At 34.2% G+C, this 21,648-nt stretch overlaps 2 protein-coding genes across 3 annotated transcripts; one reads left to right on the top strand and one right to left on the bottom strand.

Annotated features, from left to right (window-relative positions):
• On the top strand, positions 1 to 21,338 carry LOC132715042 (NXPE family member 4-like). Of its 2 annotated transcripts, none has more exons than XM_060698015.1 (7): positions 1 to 530; positions 12,383 to 12,680; positions 15,111 to 15,283; positions 15,776 to 15,946; positions 16,168 to 16,278; positions 17,984 to 18,036; positions 19,262 to 21,338. In XM_060698015.1, exons 1-7 carry the CDS (start codon positions 415 to 417, stop codon positions 20,089 to 20,091), a joined length of 1,752 nt encoding a protein of 583 aa, XP_060553998.1. In that variant the 5' UTR covers positions 1 to 414; the 3' UTR covers positions 20,092 to 21,338. The 2 variants fall into 2 exon arrangements, with proteins under 2 accessions (XP_060553998.1, XP_060553999.1); XM_060698016.1 differs by having other exon boundaries at positions 188 to 530; positions 12,395 to 12,680.
• LOC132715045 (uncharacterized) lies at positions 3,768 to 4,498 on the bottom strand (the record flags this gene model as incomplete). The annotated part of the gene is made up of 2 exons (XM_060698018.1): positions 3,768 to 4,344; positions 4,377 to 4,498. Coding segments are annotated over 2 exons (699 nt in total), but the record flags the coding sequence as incomplete, so codon positions are not given.
• Positions 21,339 to 21,648: the final 310 nt, after the last annotated feature.

Here is a 21,648-nt window from a genome sequence, read left to right on the forward strand (position 1 = left end):
CTCTGCGCAGGTGGCAGTCGCTATTGAGTTTTGATTGCGGTTAAAGCTCACACTATTTACGTATTTTGACTAAGATAGTATTTTATGATAACCTTATAAATGATTCGGTCATTTTAATTTACAATTTTGATTGCGAAGTGATAATGATCGAAACGCTAGCGCAACATATCTGTAGCGTTCAATTCATTCGCATTCAAGGCTTTTTGCAAAATTACGTCATTTCTCGCCGAAAGATAGGTGTGCACACATTTATAGACGGAAAGTAAACTTTTATTTAGTTTAAATATTTATCCGCTTTTGTTTGGAGAAGGCTAGTTTAATTATTATAGCCACTAAATCTTGTTGACCATTCTTTTACAGAGTTAAGAACGAAAATATTCATGTTTCTTTATTTTCGTTTCCGTATAAATTGCCATGGAAAAGAATTGGATTAAACTTAGAGTGAAAACAAATAAATGTTTAAGAACTGTTTCGCTAGTTTTCTTTACCATTGTTATTTGGATAACTATTGAAACCATCTTTGATTTCAGGTAGGTAATTGAATTCTTCTCCTTTGATTTATCAACCGCTACACTATATTAGTAATATAAAGATTTTTTTTAAAAGGTTATATGACCCTATGAAAACGGTTATATAGCAAACAACCGTTAATATATACGGTCATATAAAAATTAACCTGTCAGAAAAATCTATAACGAATTTAAAATAGGACAAGCATCTTTTTTTTTTTAAAGAAAAAAGTGAGATTTCTTCATAAATTGACAGCAGCCGTGTATAAATATAATTTTCATGATTGTCAAACTGAAAACGACGTAACAAAAGTTCTATATAGAGGATTATTCAAGTTTCTTTTTCTATAAATTCAGGATTTATTTTCATCGGGTGGTATGAAAATATATATTTCATAAGTTGATGTAGCCGCAAATGAAATACATATATGATAATTTTCATACCATTTAATGAAAATAAAGTCTGTATTTACAGGAGAAAAAACTTGAATTTTCTGTTTATTATATACATTTCCCCTTTTTACACATTACAATTTGAAAGACTATCCCTTTAATTTTATGTATTGACTGAATTTAGAAGAAAGTAGCCCGGCAAGACACCAGTGAAAATACGGAAAAAAATGTTTTACTGCAGTGAAAAATAAATTTTTACAGTGAAAATACATGTACGTAAAATGAAAATACGCATTTTATTTCATCATTTTTTTCTCAATCTTTCATTTATATGCATGTATTTACTTGTAGCACCTTGGGTCATTATTATAAATATTATCCTTGCTACACAAACGTATATAGCTAATATGCATGCATTTTTTTCTATTACAAAATGTACCTGTCTTTCTTTTTCTCCACTACGATGAATAAGCGACGTGTATAAACTTTATATTATCTGTCCATCATAGGACTTTCCTTATTTCGTGGATTAGTCAAGTCAAGTCAATATTTATTTATTGTTGGAATGTACATACGTTGTATAACAATATAGCATAAGCAATGTATATAGCTTTTGACCTACTTTATCATTGGTGTACAATGAGTACATTTTCCATGCCTATTTCAAATATTGATAAAAAAAACAGTGAAATCAAATCGTATCACTTGGATATTCTTGCCCCCCCCCCATAAATAATAGTAATAATTAAATAGAAATGAATGAATGAATAAATAAATAAATAAATAAATAAATAAATAAATAAATAAATAAAAACAATGTTACCAGGGTTCAATGTAATTTAGTAAGAACATTTAAATATATGATGATGAATATTATTTTGTCCCCGAACATATTACTATATTCAATTCAATTCAATAATTTTATATATGAGCCGCGTCAGGAAAAAAACCCAACATAGTGCGTTTGCGACCAGCATGGATCCAGACCAGCCTGCGCATCCGCGCAATCTGATCAGGATCCATGCTGTAAGTCTACTTGTTATAGGGTTTGTAAGCGCACAAAAAAGGAAACTAAGTCATAATGATCGTAAAGGCATACACTATAGTATCACAAAGTTACAGTTTCAAAATAGTATAATAAATGTACACAGGATCAGTATTTAAGAATTTCTAAAAGAACAACAATCTACTTCATTTGTTGTATTAATTGTCATCTTAATAAAAAATTAATTTGAAAGTAAGAAAACATTTTAAAAGCGACATATAATATAACTAGTGATCAAAAATAAATAAATAAATAAATAAAAAAATAAATAGAATTTAAGCGACATTAAAATATAACTAGTAATCAAAAATGAATTAATTAATAAATAAATAAAAGATAAAAAAACACAAAAATATAATTATAGATATTAATCAAAATAAAATTAATTAATTGATTGATAAATAAAAAATAAAAAAGCGACAAAAAATATAACTAGTAATAAAAAATGAATGAATTGATAAATAAATAAAACATATATAAAGCGAAATAAAAGTATAACTAGTAATCAAAAATAAATAAAAATTATTAATAAAAATATAAAAAGCGACATAAAAATATAACAAGTAACCGAAAATGAATGAATTAATTAAAGGGACTCCACTGAGGTTTTTTGGCATGAAGGGACCCAAAATATTTGTTGAAGATTTTTGTACCAATGGATGTAGATCTGTATCAATAACTTGTGTGCAAAATTTCAGAGCATTTGCCTGATCCGTTTTCCTACGATATCATTTTAATTATGCAAAATTGGCCCCAAAATGAAAAGCGTTGCAACGCTTTTCACTCAAAGTGGACCAATAATCGAAACAAAACTTGATTATCAATTCAATACTGAGTATAGTTCTATATTATCTTTTGCATATTTTTCTGTTTTAGATGATGCAATTGATTTATGGAATAATTTCAAAATTTATTATTTAGGCTTTCGGACCTCAGTGGAGTCCCATTAATAAATAAAACATATATAAAACGAAATAAAAGTATAACTAGTAATCAAAAATTAATTAATTAATAAATAAAAAAAAGCGACATAAGAATAAAACAAGTAATTAAAAATGAATGAATCAATCAATCAATGAACGAATGAATGATAAAGTATATGAAATTGACAAGTGACATTAAAAAATGACTTCTTTTCATTGGCATGATTTAGATAATTGTCACCTAATACAGACCAAGTCAGATATGTTATCTACACATATAAAAAAAGAGAAAAACCCAGAGACATTTTATCATTTAAATTGCATGTATTTATACAGGCCAAATAACACCATTTTTCATGTTTGTTTACAGGAATTTAGTTCAACTTACGCAGGAAATGTGTTAACTTTGTACATAACCTACCATACAGATCATTTTTTGTTGTTGAATAGCTAACGGGATACGGGCACACAAATAACTCTGTTCCGTTCTGTTCTATTTTAATGTCACAAAAATTCAAATCTAAGTTCAGGTAAAAGTGAAATTAAAGTCTTGTTACTCTACCTCGGATTTATTTTGACTCGTTTCATAGCCACGAACTTTTCCTTGACTCATAATAGTACCACTGACAGTTTTCCCGCTAATTTATTTTGAGTGTCTCATTACTCCGACAATGCCCCCCAACCCATCCCCCTCCCCTTCATTGATTTTGACTGGTTTCATCACCTCGGAAAATTGCCCCCTCCCACTCATTTATTTTGACTGGTTTTATCACTTTAGACAATTGTCCCACTTATTTATTTTGATTGGTTCATTTAGCTGAATATTGGAAAATCTTAGAATTGGCCACATTTTTCCATTTTAATTGTTTATAGTTCATAGTAAGTATCACCATATAATTATGTCATTGTTTGTTTGTAGTTATCATGTGTGTGGGAAGATGAGGTTGGGGTAGGAGATGAGGTTGGGGCAGGAGGTGAGGTTGGGGTATGAGGTGAGGTTGGGGTATGAGGTGAGGTTGGGGTAGGAGATGAGGTTGGGGCAGGAGGTGAGGTTGGGGTATGAGGTGAGGTTGGGGCAGGAGGTGAGGTTGGGGTATGAGGTGAGGTTGGGGTATGAGGTGAGGTTGGGGTAGGAGATGAGGTTGGGGCAGGAGGTGAGGTTGGGGTATGAGGTGAGGTTGGGGTATGAGGTGAGGTTGGGGTAGGAGGTGAGGTTGGGGTAGGAGGTGAGGTTGGGGTAGGAGGTGAGGGTGGGGTAGGAGATGAGGTTGGGGCAGGAGGTGAGGTTGGGGTATGAGGTGAGGTTGGGGTATGAGGTGTGGTTGGGGTAGGAGGTGAGGGTGGGGTAGGAGGTGAGGTTGGGGTGGGAGGTGAGGTTGGGGTGGGAGGTGAGGTTGGGGTGGGAGGTGAGGTTGGGGTGGGAGGTGAGGTTGGGGTGGGAGGTGAGGTTGGGGTAGGAGGTGAGGTTGGGTAGGAGGTGAGGTTGGGGTGGGAGGTGAGGTTGGGGTGGGAGGTGAGGTTGGGGTGGGAGGTGAGGTTGGGGTAGGAGGTGAGGTTGGGGTAGGAGGTGAGGTTGGGGTAGGAGGTGAGGTTTGGGTAGGAGGTGAGGTTGGGGTAGGAGATGAGGTTGGGGTAGGAGGTGAGGTTGGGGTAGGAGGTGAGGTTGTGGCATGAGGTGAGGTTGGGGCAGGAGGTGAGGTTGGGGCAGGAGGTGAGGTTGGGGTAGGAGGTGAGGTTGGGGTAGGAGGTGAGGTTGGGGTAGGAGGTGAGGGAACAGCGGGGAAGAGGGGGTGTTTTTAAAATTACACTGAAGTTTTCAATCAAGAAGAAAATGACACAATTGTCTTTACTATATGTATATAGCTATAATTTACAACTGGGTGAGTTACTATATGTAGATGGTTCCATACATAAATAAAATGATTTCATATATTGTAAAAATGACATAATATATTGATAATTCGGTTTCATATAAGGGTATCTGGTTAATCAAGTCATATATTCTACTTTTGTTCCATACATTGATAAATAGGTTTCATATATTGTTAAAATGAATTAATATATTGATAATTTGGTTTCATATCAGGACATCTGGTTCCATACATGGCTATTTTGGTACTTGGAATCATATATTGAGAAAATCAACTTATATCGTATAATGTAATAACCAACTCATATATTGCTACTTTGGTTCCATACATTGATAAATTGTTTTCATATATTGTAAAAATGAATTAATATATTGATAATTCGGTTTCATATCAGGACATCTGGTTCCATATATGGCTACTTTAGTACCATATATTGAAGAATTGGAATAACCAACTTTATATTTCTACTTTGGTTTCATAAATTGATACATTGGTTTCATATATTGAAAAATGAATTAATATATTGATAATTCGGTTTCATATCAGGACATCTGGTTCCATATATGGCTACTTTGGTACCATATATTGAAGAATTGGAATAACCAACTTTATATTTCTACTTTGGTTTCATAAATTGATACATTGGTTTCATATATTGAAAAATGAATTAATATATTGATAATTCGGTTTCATATAAGGACATCTGTTTCCATACATGGCTACTTTGGTACCATATATTGAAGAATTGGAATCATATATTGAGAAAATCAACTTATTTATTGCTCACTCGGTTTCATGCACTGACAGTATGGTTTCATTTATTGTAACTGTGGATTAATATAATGGATTCCGGTTTAATAAGAAGGTGTTTTCAATTCATATATAGTCGAAGTGAACTCATGTATATATTATCCAAATGGTTACATAAATTGAAAAAGAACAATAACAGACAGCCATAGAGTGAGGCAAATTTTATATCCCTAGTAACCGGAGTTATATCTCTAGTAATATTAGAAAATGGGAACATAAAAAAATAAGATTTAAACAATAATTTTGTCGTGGTTGAGTATTCGAGTACTTTATCTGTAACTCTGATAAAATCGAGACATCAGCGGAAACAAATCTCAATTATATCCGATAAATCTAGTTAATTTTCGAAAAATAATATAGAGGCATTTTCCCGTGATGTTAAAATTAGCATGATTATTTAAGGTCCATTTTGCCCCAGAAATGCTTTTATTTTTATTGCTCTTTAACCATTATTTAAATGTAATAAAACTCATGTTTGACCTTTCTAAAGAAGTACGCTTTCAAATATTTAATCATATCGGAGACATAATAAAATAAATAAAATGGGCGACATTACACAGGTAAAACTACGTGTAAAAGAAAGATGCACACATTAATAAAGTTGAACAAGTTGCCACATGAAAACTTTATGTCAGTACAATTGATTATTGCTTGTGATAATTTTGTCCCCAAATAATCATTTCACTTTTGCTCGGAATACTAACCAATCGCAACTGTTCGGCCCTTCTCGTCAATCATCGGATAAGAACATCAATCGCGATGACAACTTCTCGGCCATTTCCGTCAGTCTTCGGATATAGACCGAATTCGGTCAAACCTACGCTAATAAATGTATATATTTAAACAAATACAAGAACAAGTAAAAAGTGCATTAATGATATACTATGGTGGCTGATTTGGAATGCTTTTTTAGCGACAGGACAGGACGAAAGTCAGACAAAGCGCCGTTTTGCGCTTTTGTCGTGCTGTCGCTAGCGGCAAAACGACCCACAAAAGCGTTCCAAATCCGTCACCATAGTATATCATTAATGCAATTTTTTAATTGTATTTGTTTAAATGCCGTTTGGAGTGCTTCGTTAGCGACAAGACAGACATATTTACAATATATTTATGTGACTTAAAAATTATCTGTTTTGCATCACAGTCAAATAAAGGATAAAATCAGGTAAAATGAACACTAAAAATGCATTATCACCGAGTCTGTTCTGACTATTTTTCAGAATGCTTATTAACCTCGATTGTATATGTTATAAAATTTCTTTTATCTTTTTTATGAACTATATCAACAACAATTTAGTTGACTTCCATTTGAATAAAAGATATAATTCCAAATTTTCTTTAAAAAAATCTCAATATCAGGTCCGTGACCGTAAGCGGGCCCACCGTAAGTGGGAATTCTTAAACAATTTCCTTTTCCATGCCGCAACAAAGCTTTAAAGGAATCTTTTCTATTTTTGTTTAAAGCTATTTGATATAATTTTCTACCTTTTACCTTAAAATAACTCGGAATTGTCTATGAACTTCTTCTATATTTCTATGTTAGGGAAATACTACTTCCGGTCGATTTTTCATAGCAACGGACGCGTAGGTTAGACCGAGATACCGCATACGTTCTGTGTATTCATATTATTGTGTTCGAGGTCCTTATCCGAATACTGACGGAAATGGCCGAGTAGTTGCGGTTGCGAGATCCTTATACGAGGACTGACGGAAAGCGCCGAAAAGTTGCGATTGTCAACACAGAGGAGTTCGCAGTCAAAGATAAAGACATGCACTTTCTTCCGAGGGACAAGCTCGTGGTAGACTAAAACACTTTTCCGGTTGTATGATGCAACATTCTACAAAGTATCCGTGGCATATAAGGAACAAATTGTCCAATTTAGATAGCCAATTTAGCATTAATTAACATGTGATCACTGAGAGTTTGTTAAAAGATTTCTAGTTCATGTTTTTATTAATTTTTGACATAAATAAAATGTTATTTTTTATTTCAGGCTGAATATGTTATGGGTCAATTATTTCAATAAGCGTGAAATATGCAACTTGTAAATAGATAAATAATCTCAAGCATTTATATAAGATTAATTCAATGATTATTTAATCTTCAAATCTGTATAGTTACAGCGATGATTTGCTCGTCTTTTTTTTTTTCGCATTTTCTTTTAAATTTAAGGTACCACCAAAACATGCTTTGTTTTCTTTCTATTTTCATTAAAAAATAAGTATTACAAATTATGTGTTTTGCTCTACTCAGTTTGCGCATTCGCGAGGAATGATGCATTTACTTCACTGTGTTCAACAACGGAGCAATTTCGTGTATTTTTTTTTTTTGTTTTAGAACATATTATATGGGGTTTTTGTTTGTTTTGTGATTAGTTTTGTACAGATAAATCATCTCTCGGCGGTATGCCACACCCGATATTACAAAGAAAGCTTTAAAGACACATCATGCCTCAGAAATTAATATATTTAATTTTTTTTTAAATAAAGGGCAAACTTGAGTTAAATAATGATGTTTGGTTTTTTTTTATATGAGATGATTTTACCGAAACTAAGTAGGTCTGAAAGTAAAAGAATTTGCTATAAATGTGTAAAACGTAAACAAATTTGTATTTTGACTTCCATACAAAATAATGAAACACTAAGACTGTACCGATTACAAAGAAAAAATAAAGAGAAAAAAAAAGAAAAAAGACAGAAAGAAAAAAAGAAAGAAAGAAAGAAAGAAAAAAAGAAAAAAAAGAAAGAAAGAAAGTCATGGTTCATCTATTTGGTCAAAGAGTACTTTTCCTCTAAACAAGACACCAAATATTAAATGTCTTAGATAAATGAAAGTAAGAATTTTGTTGCATATTGGGCATTTAACAGCTTGTGAAATCTTTTCTTTTTTCATTTTTAACATGATCAAATAATGTAAGATTTTTCATCTAAACGTTCTGGCGTTCCTTGAACAAATTCGAAATATCTTTATTTCATCCAAACAACACGGACATCTTTGTTGACGATTTATTTTTCATTTCATAAAGAGCATGTACATATTACCAGATATAGATTTTACGACACCTGCTTTCAAAAATTTGTTTGGATTTTTCTAATCATTTTATCTTAAGATTTTCGTCAGTTTCTATCAAATCTATCTGTCAATAGTTGGAGAACGATAACAATAACAAAAGCTTATAACATTCCTTTAAAATGATCTTTTTCTGTTTTTCTTTTGAATAATATTTGACGCTTAAAATAGCTTGATAAGGCGGTGACGTCGACCATAACTGCATAACTGAAGAATGTTTAAAGGGACGCCACTGAGTTTTAAAAGCATTAAAACGTAAAATATGAATTTCTTACATACATCAGCTGGGACACTTAAAACATAGGAAATTGCAAAAGATCGTTAAGAAATATACCCAGAAATAAAATGATAATCTTATTTTTGCGCTTTTCTTAGCCTGATTTGAGTGAAAAGAGCAATGATCTAGTGTTCTACACTTTCATCAAATGGAACATAAATCTTCAAAAAAAAATATTAACAGTCCCGTCATGTCAAAATACTTCAGTGAAATCCCTTTAAAGTCTTGCAGTTTAACTTATCAAGTTTGAGCTAAGTGCCAAATTAGGCAAACATTAGGTAATAAGGTAAAATTAATCGATTTGTTGATAATATAATGCCAAAAGTCATTTATCTTTATGGTATGGAGTATAATTGATGTGTAAGATATGATCTAATATCTTTGTACAGCCAGTTATGTCTAAAATAAGAAACATGGTAATTGGAGTGGGTGAATTGTGGGTGAGTCACACCAACATGGCGATTTTCGTGAAATTCCCCTGGTTCCCTTCCTTGTATTATTCCAGGCACGATTGAGCTTAGGATCAACAACGTTCCGTAAGGTAGCTGGATAACTTCCCCACATGAAAGTATTTTGCTTCCTCACATTTAAGTATCAGTCCCCGGCGGGATTCGAACCATAAATGTTTAAAATCGTATTTTAGCATGCGGAAGAACAGAAGTTGCGGTGTCAAGTTTTAAAGAAAACAAAAACAAAACTGTGATAATATACGAGTAAAAATTATTGTGTACATTTTAATTGCACATGCTGTGATGTGATCGGGGAGGTCAAATGGTATGAGATAAAGTGATGAGGTAGATATAATGAGATAAAGGAATGAGGTAGATGTAATGAGATAAAGGGATGTTGTGGATGGTATGAGATAAAGTGACGAGGTAGTTGTAATAAGATAATGGAATGAGGTAGATGTAATGAGATAAAGTGATGAGGTAGATGTAATGAGATAAAGTGACGAGGTAGTTGTAATGAGATAAATGAATTAGATAGTTGTAATGAGATAAAGGGATGTCGTGGATGGTATGAGATAAAGTGACGAGGTAGTTGTAATGAGATAAAGGAATGAGGTAGTTGTAATGAGATAAAGGAATTAGGTAGTTGTAATGAGATAAAGGAATTAGGTAGTTGTAATGAGATAAAGTGACGAGGTAGTTGTAATGAGATAAAGTGACGAGGTAGTTGTAATGAGATAAAGGAATTAGGTAGTTGTAATGAGATAAAGTGACGAGGTAGTTGTAATGATATAAAGGAATTAGGTAGTTGTAATGAGATAAAGTGACGAGGTAGATGTAATGAGATAAAGGAATTAGGTAGTTGTAATGAGATAAAGGGATGTCGTGGATGGTATGAGATAAAGTGACGAGGTAATTGTAATGAGATAAAGGAATGAGGTAGTTGTAATAAGATAAAGGAATTAGGTAGTTGTAATGAGATAAGGTGACGAGGTAGTTGTAATGAGATAAAGGAATTAGGTAGTTATAATGAGATAAAGTGACGAGGTATATGTAATGAGATAAAGGAATTAGGTAGTTGTTATTGAGATAAAGGGATGTCGTGGATGGTATGAGATAAAGTGACGAGATAGTTGTCATGAGATAAAGGAATGAGGTAAATGTAATGAGATAAAGGAATTAGGTAGTTGTAATGAGATAAAGTGACGAGGTAGTGTAATGAGATAAAGGAATTAGGTAGTTGTAATGAGATAAAGTGACGATGTAGTTGTAATGAGATAAAGGAATAAGGTAGATGTAATGAGATAAAGTGACGAGGTAGTTGTAATGAGATAAAGGAATTAGGTAGATGTAATGAGATAAAGTGACGAGGTAGTTGTAATGAGATAAAGGGATGTCGTGGATAGTATGAGATAAAGTGATGAGGTAGATGTAATTAGATAAAGTGACGAGGTAGTTGTAATGAGATTAAGGAATTAGGTAGTTGTAATGAGATAAAGGGATGTCGTGGATGGTATGAGTTTAAGTGACGAGGTAAAAAATTAATAAATAATCAAATATAAAATTTAAAAAAAAAACACCCAAAACAACTTGTCTGTGATAAATGAAAGAATAAAGATAATTTTTACCACGTGGTATAAGTATATAAGAATTATTTCTTTTTCAAAATATTTTTTTTCCTTTGTTGTTTTTCGTATTTTTGTTTGTTTGTGCTTATACATTGTATCTCACCAAACTTACCGAAAATCTATCGAAAATCAATATACATGTATTCTGTGCATCAGTATGCATTTGACAGGTAAATAAAATCAAACAATAACTCCGATGTTGTTATTGATAATAGCCGATATGTTCCGATTGATTCAGCCAACAGTGTAGTGAAGTTCATGCTACATGATGTAATACCTGGCCTGGCTGTTGTGGCAAAGGATGGTCCCTATCGCTTTCTACTGGACACGAGTAGGCCTTAAAAGATAAGAATAGTATTCTGAATCCTTTGTAAAATGCCCAAATGAAATCCTACATTTTTCCTTAAAAAAAACCCTCAAAAACAAAACAACAACGGTAGCAACAACAACAAAAATCAGCAGTTTCAGGATAGGCCTTAAGAAAATGAGTACTTATTTCCATTAAGACCCATTTTTCATTGACGTGCCTATAGTCTAACGTTAACATTTAACGCGTCTTAACGCTATTTTTATATAACGAAAATGACATCACGTCAAAATAATTATTATATGCACGACCGTTCAATACCATTTTTACGGAATCGTTTAAGCTGCACGGGTGTGTGATAAAATGATTTCTTGTAAATTTGTTAAATTGAAACATGAAAAGCAGTCTTTGTGCATTTGAAACATACAGTGTGTATAAAAAGCATGTCTTGTTAATTCGATTGATGACAAACATAAAATCACATGACCACGCCGATTTGTGACATCATATAGAAGATATTGGATGGGTATAGATTCAATACTAAATTTATTGAACGAGTTGCATAAATTCATAAAACGCGATCTCTGACGTGAATAATATTATTTTTTTCAACAAATATTATATATTCTTTTTATCACATACCAAAACTAAAGACTGTTTAAAGTAAAAAAAAGAATAATTTTCACTCACGCACTTTTAAAACTAACATTAAGCGCGCCTTTACGCTTTGTTTCTATAACGCAAATGACGTCACGTCAAATTATTTGCACGGCCTTTGTACGGAGTCGCAAAAGCGGCACGGGTATGTGATAAGCAAAATACATACACGTTTAGCGAGCTAGCAGCGTTACACTTTATACGAATAATTGCATCAATGAAAAAAGTGGTACTGCTGTTGTTTTTTTTTACTGTTAAAAGTTCTTATTTTAGATCTGTGATAATTAGAATATTATATTCGGATAGCTTCATTACTAAATTTATTAATCTCATTTGTTATAAATGTAGCAATTGCCTACCAATTCGTTCAATGCATTCAATATTAAACTTACGCTCATTCAATATCCTCTACATTTTTTTATCTGAAATATTAAATCATACAGTTGTATCCACAGACTTAGACTACACGACATACTTCCGGACAACCAGATACCGTACAATGACCCACTTATTGAGTATGAACCGTGCACAATGATCCCACACGCTCCAAAAGGAACCATATGGCCGGAAGAAGAGTTCAGGCATGATACTGAACCAGATAGCATTTTAGAGTTGGCCGATCCATTAAAGTCTAAGGCATGGATTGAAGGAAGAACTGTTGCCATCGTCGGTGACACAGTGACTGTTAGAGTAGTACTATATAACGGATATGGACAGAGGAAGCAACAAGGAGGAGATCTTGTAAGTGCAGTATTATAAGAATCTTGTACACTGGTTGCCGGTACAGACCGGAATTTCTAGCTCGATGGTAACTGTATACGGCGGTAACGAGGCTCTGCCGAATTTCCGCTCAACAGTGACCCGAGAGCTAAATATTCCTGTCTGGACCTATAGCCAGTGTTTGATTCTTTTTCTTGCATACCGGTATTAAATGTCATTATTTTCGGAACAGAAATTACGAAAACTGACATTTTCATTACGCACTTTTTTCTTATAGTAGCATATGAACTTACAAATTTCTTTCAGAACGGTAAATGACGTCATCCTTAGAATACAATTCATTCATAAAAGACGCGCGGCAATGACGTCATTTAGAGCACGCGACTTGTCTTACATGGGGGTGTTACGGGAGATAATCCTGCCTGATATGCAAGAATAAAACTCATCCAATATAATCCTTAATTAGAGGATAATTGTACCTATTATTAATGTCTACAGAAGCACGAGGACACAAATAAAGCCCGAGTCCCTGTAGGGTGAGTGATTTCATAAGCTTGAGGGCTTCTGTAGATGTTAATGTACGAAAAATGGTACAGTATCGCTATTCTTGCATAAAAATCAAAGTCTAGTTCTGTTATTCCGTTTTTCATATAAAGAACGGTTTTGTCATGGTTTTCACGTGCTAGCACGATGCCACTTTATGTTTTGATGATGAACTACCAGGATCGTCATATATATAAGCTAGTTTTGCATGGCACCCTGAGTCACACATATAAATATAACAAACAACAGAGGTAGAATCTATGACTGACTACCCAGGTAACATTATATGTAAGAATATTCAGCAGACATTAATGAGCCGCGTCACGACAAAACCAACATAGTGCGTTTGCGACCAGCATGGATCCAGACCAGGCCTGCGCATCTGTGCAGTCTGATCAGGATCCATGCTGTTCGCTATCAGTTTCTCTACTTGTAATAGGGTTTGTAAGCGAACAGAATGGATCCTGATCAGACTGCGCGGATGCGCAGGCTGGTCTGGATCCATGCTGGTCGCAAAACCCACTTTGTTGGTTTTGTCGTGACACGGCTCATTTATAAATGAGAGGATGTCCGAATGTATCTCATAATCTGTCCATGAAAGCAACGGTGGATTTTTCATGGCAGCGATCGTATGCGCATGCGCATTTCGAAGTTTCTAGTGTGGCTCGGTAAAACCGTACAGAAGAAAAGATACTCTTTTCATACATTTGTTGCTTCGTTTGACAAACATATTGCTCTTTATAATTATCACATGTGACAAGATATATAACATTTTTCGTAGAACAATCAGTATTGTACTACTAAATATATTACTTTCAATAATGGAGCTGCAATGTGTACATCTACTTCTATCACACCTGGATGAAAATTTCGCTGTTTTACTAAAAAAAACAACAGACAACAGACGACCGTGGTGTAAAACAGAAATGCCCATGCATTATATTTATATGATATATTTTTTAGTTTTTTTTATAGCATTTTCTCTTGTACCCATGCAGTATATATATGATATATTTCTTAGTTTTTTTATAGTCTTTTCTCTTGACAGCAATGTCATCATGAAGAGCGGCTCTTATTTTAATCTTATAAATTATGGACATACAATATTATATCATATGTTGGCTGATTTATGCAATGTCGTATTTTAGCCGTTTCGCCACGAAATTACAAAAACTCAAAGAATCGCCAAAATACAACTGAATTTTAGCATGCTTAATTTATTTGCATAATCGATTCTGTTTATAATGTAACATTTTTGCTTTCAGCATTTTTACGTTTTTGCTTTTAGCATTGTGACCCTATATTTTTGCTTTTTCATTTTTTTCTGTTTTGCTTTTTTGCTCTTTTCGCTTTTTGACGTACGGTTACAATTGTGCAGATCAATCGCATGTTCTCGGCCCTTTCCGTCAAACTTCGGTTAAGGTAATTTTGGATAATAGCCGCTTGTTACGATTGTGTGCAGATATATTGCAACAGGGACAAATAAAATGTATATTTTTGGCTCCAGATTGCATATCTACGTACACATGCACTTGTTCAACCGGAACCCGGAACGAAGCGAACATGTAAGATTACGAAAAAGCGAAAACATGACTTTGCCGTATCTTCGTGTTGCAATTGTTGCCAAGAAAAAGCAATGGCAAAACAAATTTAAAGCCCATGCAGGTCATAGTGTTGTTTATTTAGTTGTTTGTTTTGTTTTTTTTTCTTCTCGAGAATGCGAAAACACAACAATACATCAAACTTATTAAGTTTCTTCGTATTTTTGCTATTTTGTTTCCATTTTCGTTGTGAAAAAAACGAAAATACGACATGGCGAAAATCAGCCACTATTAAACAATTCAGTTTAAATGTTGGGAAAAGGAAAACTATCTACAACAAGTATCGGCCCTCTTATCCCATTTACAGATAAGAGTTTGGATGAAAGAACCAAGTCTTGGCGCAAGTTCAACTGGTCATGTAATTGATAATAAAAATGGAAGTTATTCTGCCATTCTAACAGCCTTCTGGGAAGGTAAACCGGAAATCGTTATTGCAATCATTTCACCAAGGGAGGTGATATCAACAGCTTTCAAAAGACGGTAATTTTTATATTTCAATTAAAACAAGCGAGCTGTTACTCAAATAAAAGATGTGGATAACATTCAAAGCAATATCTTAAGATAAACTTTATAAATTTGTTAGTCTGTTAGCGTCATTTCTTTGCAAACTATGGTAGCCCGTTTTTATTTTGAAAATAATTTAATTAAACAACTAGTCTAGTCAATCAAGACCCTATATTTGTACATTGCTAATGTGTCATACAGACCTCTCTAGCCCGGCAGTTAAGGTCGCCGTATTCAAATTACTTGTCCCTTACTGCTGTCGGTTCAAATCCCGTCAGGGACTTTGGGAAGCTGTCAAGCTTGAATAACTAACGAAAAGTCGGTAGTGCTACTCTGCCCAAGTTAAAGCTGGAGTGTAGGTGTGACTTCAAATCCCAAAAAAATAAAAATCATAGAAAAGGCATATCTTTATTGTCTTTGATTTTCTTTGTGTCTTAACGTTTGAATTTGTTGGGGTCTGTTTTACAGTTACTGGTGTCCGCCTGTGCTCATGAATACAGCCATCTTTACACACCCAGTCGTGACGTCAGTTGTTGAAGAAACCCCGTGCAATTACGTCAGTCAAGTACCCGGATATAAAGAGTTGTGTAATTTTACTCAAGAAAATTATGGCCGCCCATGGTTTTGTGGAAAACCGAGGTATTTAGATAGAATTTATATGGTAAAGGAAAAACTGCAAAGTAATCTTTTTCGGCATTGCGTTCACGAAAGTTATAATTAAGTAGATCTACCTGTACTAATTAACTAATTTAAATTTTGATTATTTCTCAGTGAAAATTATCAAAATATAAGTTCACTTTCTTTAAAATTTTAACAGATTAGATAATCATTTACTGAGGTTACTGAGATTTATATTTTAGACATCAGCGGCTCATGTGTCAGGACTGGACAATGGTTGCCGACGTCAACCTCTGGCAAAGAGGAGAAGAAAAGCGCCTGTTGTCAAACATTGAATATGACCTCATGACGCTGTAAGTTTTAATCTTTTTTATTATTCGTTTTAAACCTAAATTCATTACTTAGACTTGTATGTCTTTAAAGTAGGACCGGGCCATTCAACATTTTACGGACAATTTCGAAAAATATATATGCCGACTGAAGAGCGAACAATGCAGACCATGTTCAGATGGTGTGGATAGGCTGCAGCTGATATTGGCCTGTGCATGAATACAATCAGTTACAGCGAGCTGGCCGAAGGCTTAATAAATACAATCCGTGTATTTCTTGCATAACAGACTGGCGTTTCCGTTAGTAATGATATAAATTTTCATTGAAAATAAAGATAAAAAATTTAAAATATAATGGAATATGGTAGAATATGCAAGAAAAAATATCTGACATATGTTTGCGGTTCGGATCGGAATATCCGTCCCTCGGTCACCCGCCCATGGGCGGTAACTCGGCAAGCCTCGTTACCGCCCATTGGGCGGGTCACCTCGGGACGGATATTCCGATCCGAACCGCAAAATATGACAGATATTATTATTCCTACGCATATTCAACATAGGACTACAGTACGGTGTTCCGTTTGGACATTCCTGATTTTTTTTATTTCGTCCTTACCTGTGATGCACGATGGTACGATGGTGTATCAAGCGCGATGATACGATGTCAAAATGAAGAATCACGATGTTACGATGGTGAACATACGATGTTGCGATGGTGAAATTGCAATGCTCCGATGGTAAAAACGCAATGTTATATATATATGGCGTTTTCATCATCGTATGCATACCATTGCGATTTCACCTTCGTTCCAACGCATTTTCACCATCGAAACATCGTGTTATCGTGTTTTCACCATCGTAGCATCGCATTTTCACCATTGTACCATCGCTTTTTCACCATAGTGCCATCGCATTTTCGCCCTCGTACCATCGCCTTTCGGTCACCAAAACCAGTGCACATACATGGATATAATTCTACGGTGTTCCTTTTAGACAATCGTGATAATTTTTTTTATTTCGTCCTAACCCGCGATGTACGATGGATACGATGGTGAAAACGCGATAGCGCGATGGTACGATGATAAAACGCGATGGTACGATGGTGAAAACACGAAAGCGCGATGGTACGATTATGAAAACACGATGGTACGATGATAAAAACACGCTGGTACGATGATGAAAGCAAGATGGTACGATGATGAAAACACGATTTTGAGTTTTCATCATCGTACCATCGCGTTTTCACCATCGTGCCATAGTCTACAGTTGGTCATGCGCAATGCTACATTTTTTATCAACAATGGATGAGTCCTCATTATTAAATCCCGCACTTCTTCTGTATGCGTATCTTTGAGATCTATCCACTCAAATATTCTTTGAGTAATTAGTATTTAAAACATACAAAATAAAAAAGGCAATCGCTCAAAATTATGAAAAGTAAAGTCGTTATCCTTGTGCACTCACTGTACATATAAAGTTTCAAGTTGATATCTCAAGTACAGCAAAACAAAACGTAAATTAAAAAATATTTGATCTATATACAATGTACAGGATTATCACTCAAATGAAAATGTAAAGATGACAGGTTTCATCATTAATAACTTAGTATTTATTATAAGTCCATAACCTGATTTGTGCGTCATGCTTGTATGTTTTTGTTTCAGTTAAACATTCTGTATTGTATTAAAAAAAAGCTTTGTATTTTTTTGTATTTTTTTCTTCATTTCAGAAACTATACAGCAAGGAAATTAGATTCGAAATTAATATTGACTGTTACGACAGGTGAGAAAATTTACAAAATGCATGTATCCAAATTCGTTTCAATAACCGCAGGCTAGAATTTCAATCATTATTCCGAAGTGCCTTCAGCAACGATCACTGATGACACAGTCATCTCATGGCGATCGCAGACGACACATGCATTCTTTGACGATCGCAGACGACACATGCATTCTTTGACGATCGAAGACGACACGACGACACATGCTTTCTTTGACGATCGCAGACGACACATGCTAGTTTAATTGACGATTGAAGACGACACATACTTTCTTTGACGTTCGAAGACGACACATGCTTTTTTTGACGATCGATAGCGACACATGCGTTCTTTGACGATCGATAACGACACACGCTTTCTTTGACGATCGCAGACGACACATGCATTAATTGACGATCGCAGACAACACATGCATTCTTTGACGATCGAAGACGACACATGCTTTCTTTGACGATCGCAGACGACACATGCTAGTTTAATTGACGATTGAAGACGACACATACTTTCTTTGACGTTCGAAGACGACACATGCTTTTTTTGACGATCGATAGCGACACATGCGTTCTTTGACGATCGATAACGACACACGCTTTCTTTGACGATCGCAGACGACACACGCTTTCTTTGACGATCGCAGACGACACATGCTTTCTTTGACGATCGATAACGACACATGCATTCTTTGACGATCGATAACGACACATGCATTCTTTGCCGATCGATAACGACACATGCATTCTTTGACGATCGCAGACGACACATGCATTTTTTAACGATTGCAGACGACTCAATCTTTCCATGACGATCGCAGACGCACAGTCATTTCATTTGTAAGAAAGACACGGAAGAAGACACAAAAGACTTTAGATAATGACAGACAATCCTTGACGAAAGCAGACAACACAGTTATCTACGACATAGTTATTCCAGGATGACGTCACACGGCGTGCATTCTTTCCATCTTTCCAACACACTCCACTTAAAAACAATTCTAAAAAAAGAACTGAAGAAAAAAATCGAATATGTTCAAATCCTTCAAGAACATGATATATTTCGTATATTTTAGACGTCCGAACAAAAGAGAAAATATTACAATTTGAAATCAGTCTGGTGCGAACGTATTGAAAAAAATGTTTGTACTGCTACATGTATGTAACCAATAAGGATACACAAAAAAAAGAATGAAACAATATGTATACACTGTATGTATTTCATTTCTGCTTTTAGGCAAGAGCAATCAATCTGTATTAGTCCCCTTGGCCAAATGTGCTGACGTCACGAAAGAATCCTCATGGGAAACAATATCACCAACTGGTTATTTCTACCGTCGCCGATGGACAAACAAAATCTGCCGGACTACTTTCAATCTGACAAATAAAAGTAGCCGGGCTACTTTCAATTTGACAAAAACCGAAACGTGCCTTCGTAATACAAGTCTGATACTCATTGGCGACTCTACTCTTAGACAGATTTTTTCTGAGCTCGAATCTCTGGTGTCATGTAATTGGATCACAGATCATTGGTCCACTAGTGGCAAACATCGTCCAGCAATCTGTGTAAATAGGTCACAAAATTTCAGTCTCACTTGGGAGCTTCATCCACTTCCGTTTTGCACACGGAACACGCCGAGACACTATTTTAAGTCATTTGGCGCATACCTAAATGAACTACAAAGTCACTCTAGAACAATAATTGTTTTACATATGTATGCACATGTCCTTAACCACCATTCTAGTGTATTTTTTGAAACCTTAAAAGATATGAAAAAGGGTATTATTGGGCTTTTAGACAGAAATAAAAACGCGCATGTGATAATAAAAGGACCAAATGCGTACTCTTTTTCCAAATCAACTGATCATGTGATATGGATGCCAGACGCTTATTCTAGAATTTATCAAGCGTTTATCATCAATGAGTTTAAAGATGTAAAAGACAGAGTTATTTACCTTGACACAATGGATATGACAGTTTCAAGTGAACAGTGGCATATACATGTTGAGAATTATGTTGTTCAGGCGTACATCGAACAAATATTAAATCGAATTTGTACTTTTTAAAGATATACATTGGTCATCTTTGGGTGAAATACCTTTATTGCAGAACTTTGTAATCAAGAAAGTTTTACTAATTATTTCTATATCTACAAACCATGTTTTGGAAGCTGCATTCCCTATAAATACACTTGTTATTATATATAGTAACAAAATTGCCTATGATTTTAACTCATTATGAGTGTCACGTGTCAACTTAAAGTCATAATCGGCCCGCTCAACACGAGTACGTGTACAAACTGAAACAATGACGTCTCATTTTACTCATCAACTAGCTGTAAAAGTGAAAGTGGGTTTAAACACAGATAATATGTTTCTTCTTTCTTGTCTTATCGAGTATCTTTGAAGCTGTAAAAAAACTCTATATTGTGCTTTTGTCGATGAATAATATAAAAGGCAACTTTCTTAATGTCATTAAAAGAATGTATGAAAATGCAATGTCGTGCGTCTATGTAAATGGTATGAATCTGACTTTCTATATGCAATATAGGCGTTAGACAAGGGGAAAATTTATCTCCCCTGCTGTTCTCATTCTATTTAAATGACCTACTTAAATTTAAACCCTGTACAAAAGAATAAATTTTTATGGTTAACAAATAGCAAAAACATTTTTATTACATGCGTAAGTGGTATTTGGACGCACCAAATGGTTATCAACTACTGTACAACAGAAACTTTCTGATCTTTTCTTGAATGATTGGTACTCAAATATTGAAAATTCGAGCAAATGTGCAAATTACAAACTTTTTAAAACAAAATTTAAATTACAGAGAGAATTCCATTATCTCTTCGAATGTTCTTTTTGTAAGGCACTCGTAAGCGCTTGTTAAAAGCAAAATATTACAACAGACCGAATATCATTATTTATAAAGAATTAATGGAAAACAAGCGTTTAAAAAAAAGTGGAATATAGAAAATTTTGTGAATTTGTTAAAGAAATAATTTGTTTATATACTAACTGAAAATATTGGGTTAAACAATTTTGTTTATTCTCCCGTTGTTATTACTGGTGAGAAATATCTTGAGAAATATCATGTATTTTTTTCTCTTCTTCTTCTTCTTTTTCTTCTTCTTCCTTATTTTGATTGAAATAACGTACATACTTAGCAAGTTTAAAATATATAATGCCATATGAACAATTATGTATGATTTTTTTTCATTCACCGTTCTTGAGAATGACACTATAAATTAGAATATGTTATGTTATGTATTTATTGCGCATGTCTTGAGTGAAATAAAGATATTATATTGTACTGTATTGTATTGTAGTATGAATCGTTTGGTTTTATAATGAGACCTTATGCATATTTTGTACGAACACAGTTTTGTGTAAATTTAAAGAAAAATACGACAAATTCATTTAGAAAGCTTATTTTTATTTACTTTGTATTAATATTTAAAGAAAGTTACTGTGCATATAATAGGCTAGCTTTAGTTTGGACTCACCTAAATTTATAAAATTAAATGAACTTACCGAGGCTCAGAAGTCGCCTTTACCGGTTTGTATTACTTACTATTCAAAGTCACGTGATCCCCCCTTCCCCGCGAGGTAAGGGCAAATAA

Source organism: Ruditapes philippinarum, unplaced genomic scaffold, assembly GCF_026571515.1.
Source record: "Ruditapes philippinarum isolate M1 unplaced genomic scaffold, ASM2657151v2 ctg6281_1_1_1_1, whole genome shotgun sequence".
Lineage (NCBI taxonomy): Eukaryota > Metazoa > Mollusca > Bivalvia > Venerida > Veneridae > Ruditapes > Ruditapes philippinarum.

What these genes read in the sequence shown, in the direction of transcription:
- LOC132715042 (XM_060698015.1), top strand. Translation starts at nt 415, where the DNA reads ATGGAAAAGAATTGGATTAAACTTAGAGTGAAAACAAATAAATGTTTA. An exon ending in GAAACCATCTTTGATTTCAG is followed by an intron (nt 531 to 12,382) that starts GTAGGTAATTGA and finishes TAAATCATACAG; the next exon opens with TTGTATCCACAGACTTAGAC. An exon ending in GAATATGACCTCATGACGCT is followed by an intron (nt 16,279 to 17,983) that starts GTAAGTTTTAAT and finishes TCTTCATTTCAG; the next exon opens with AAACTATACAGCAAGGAAAT.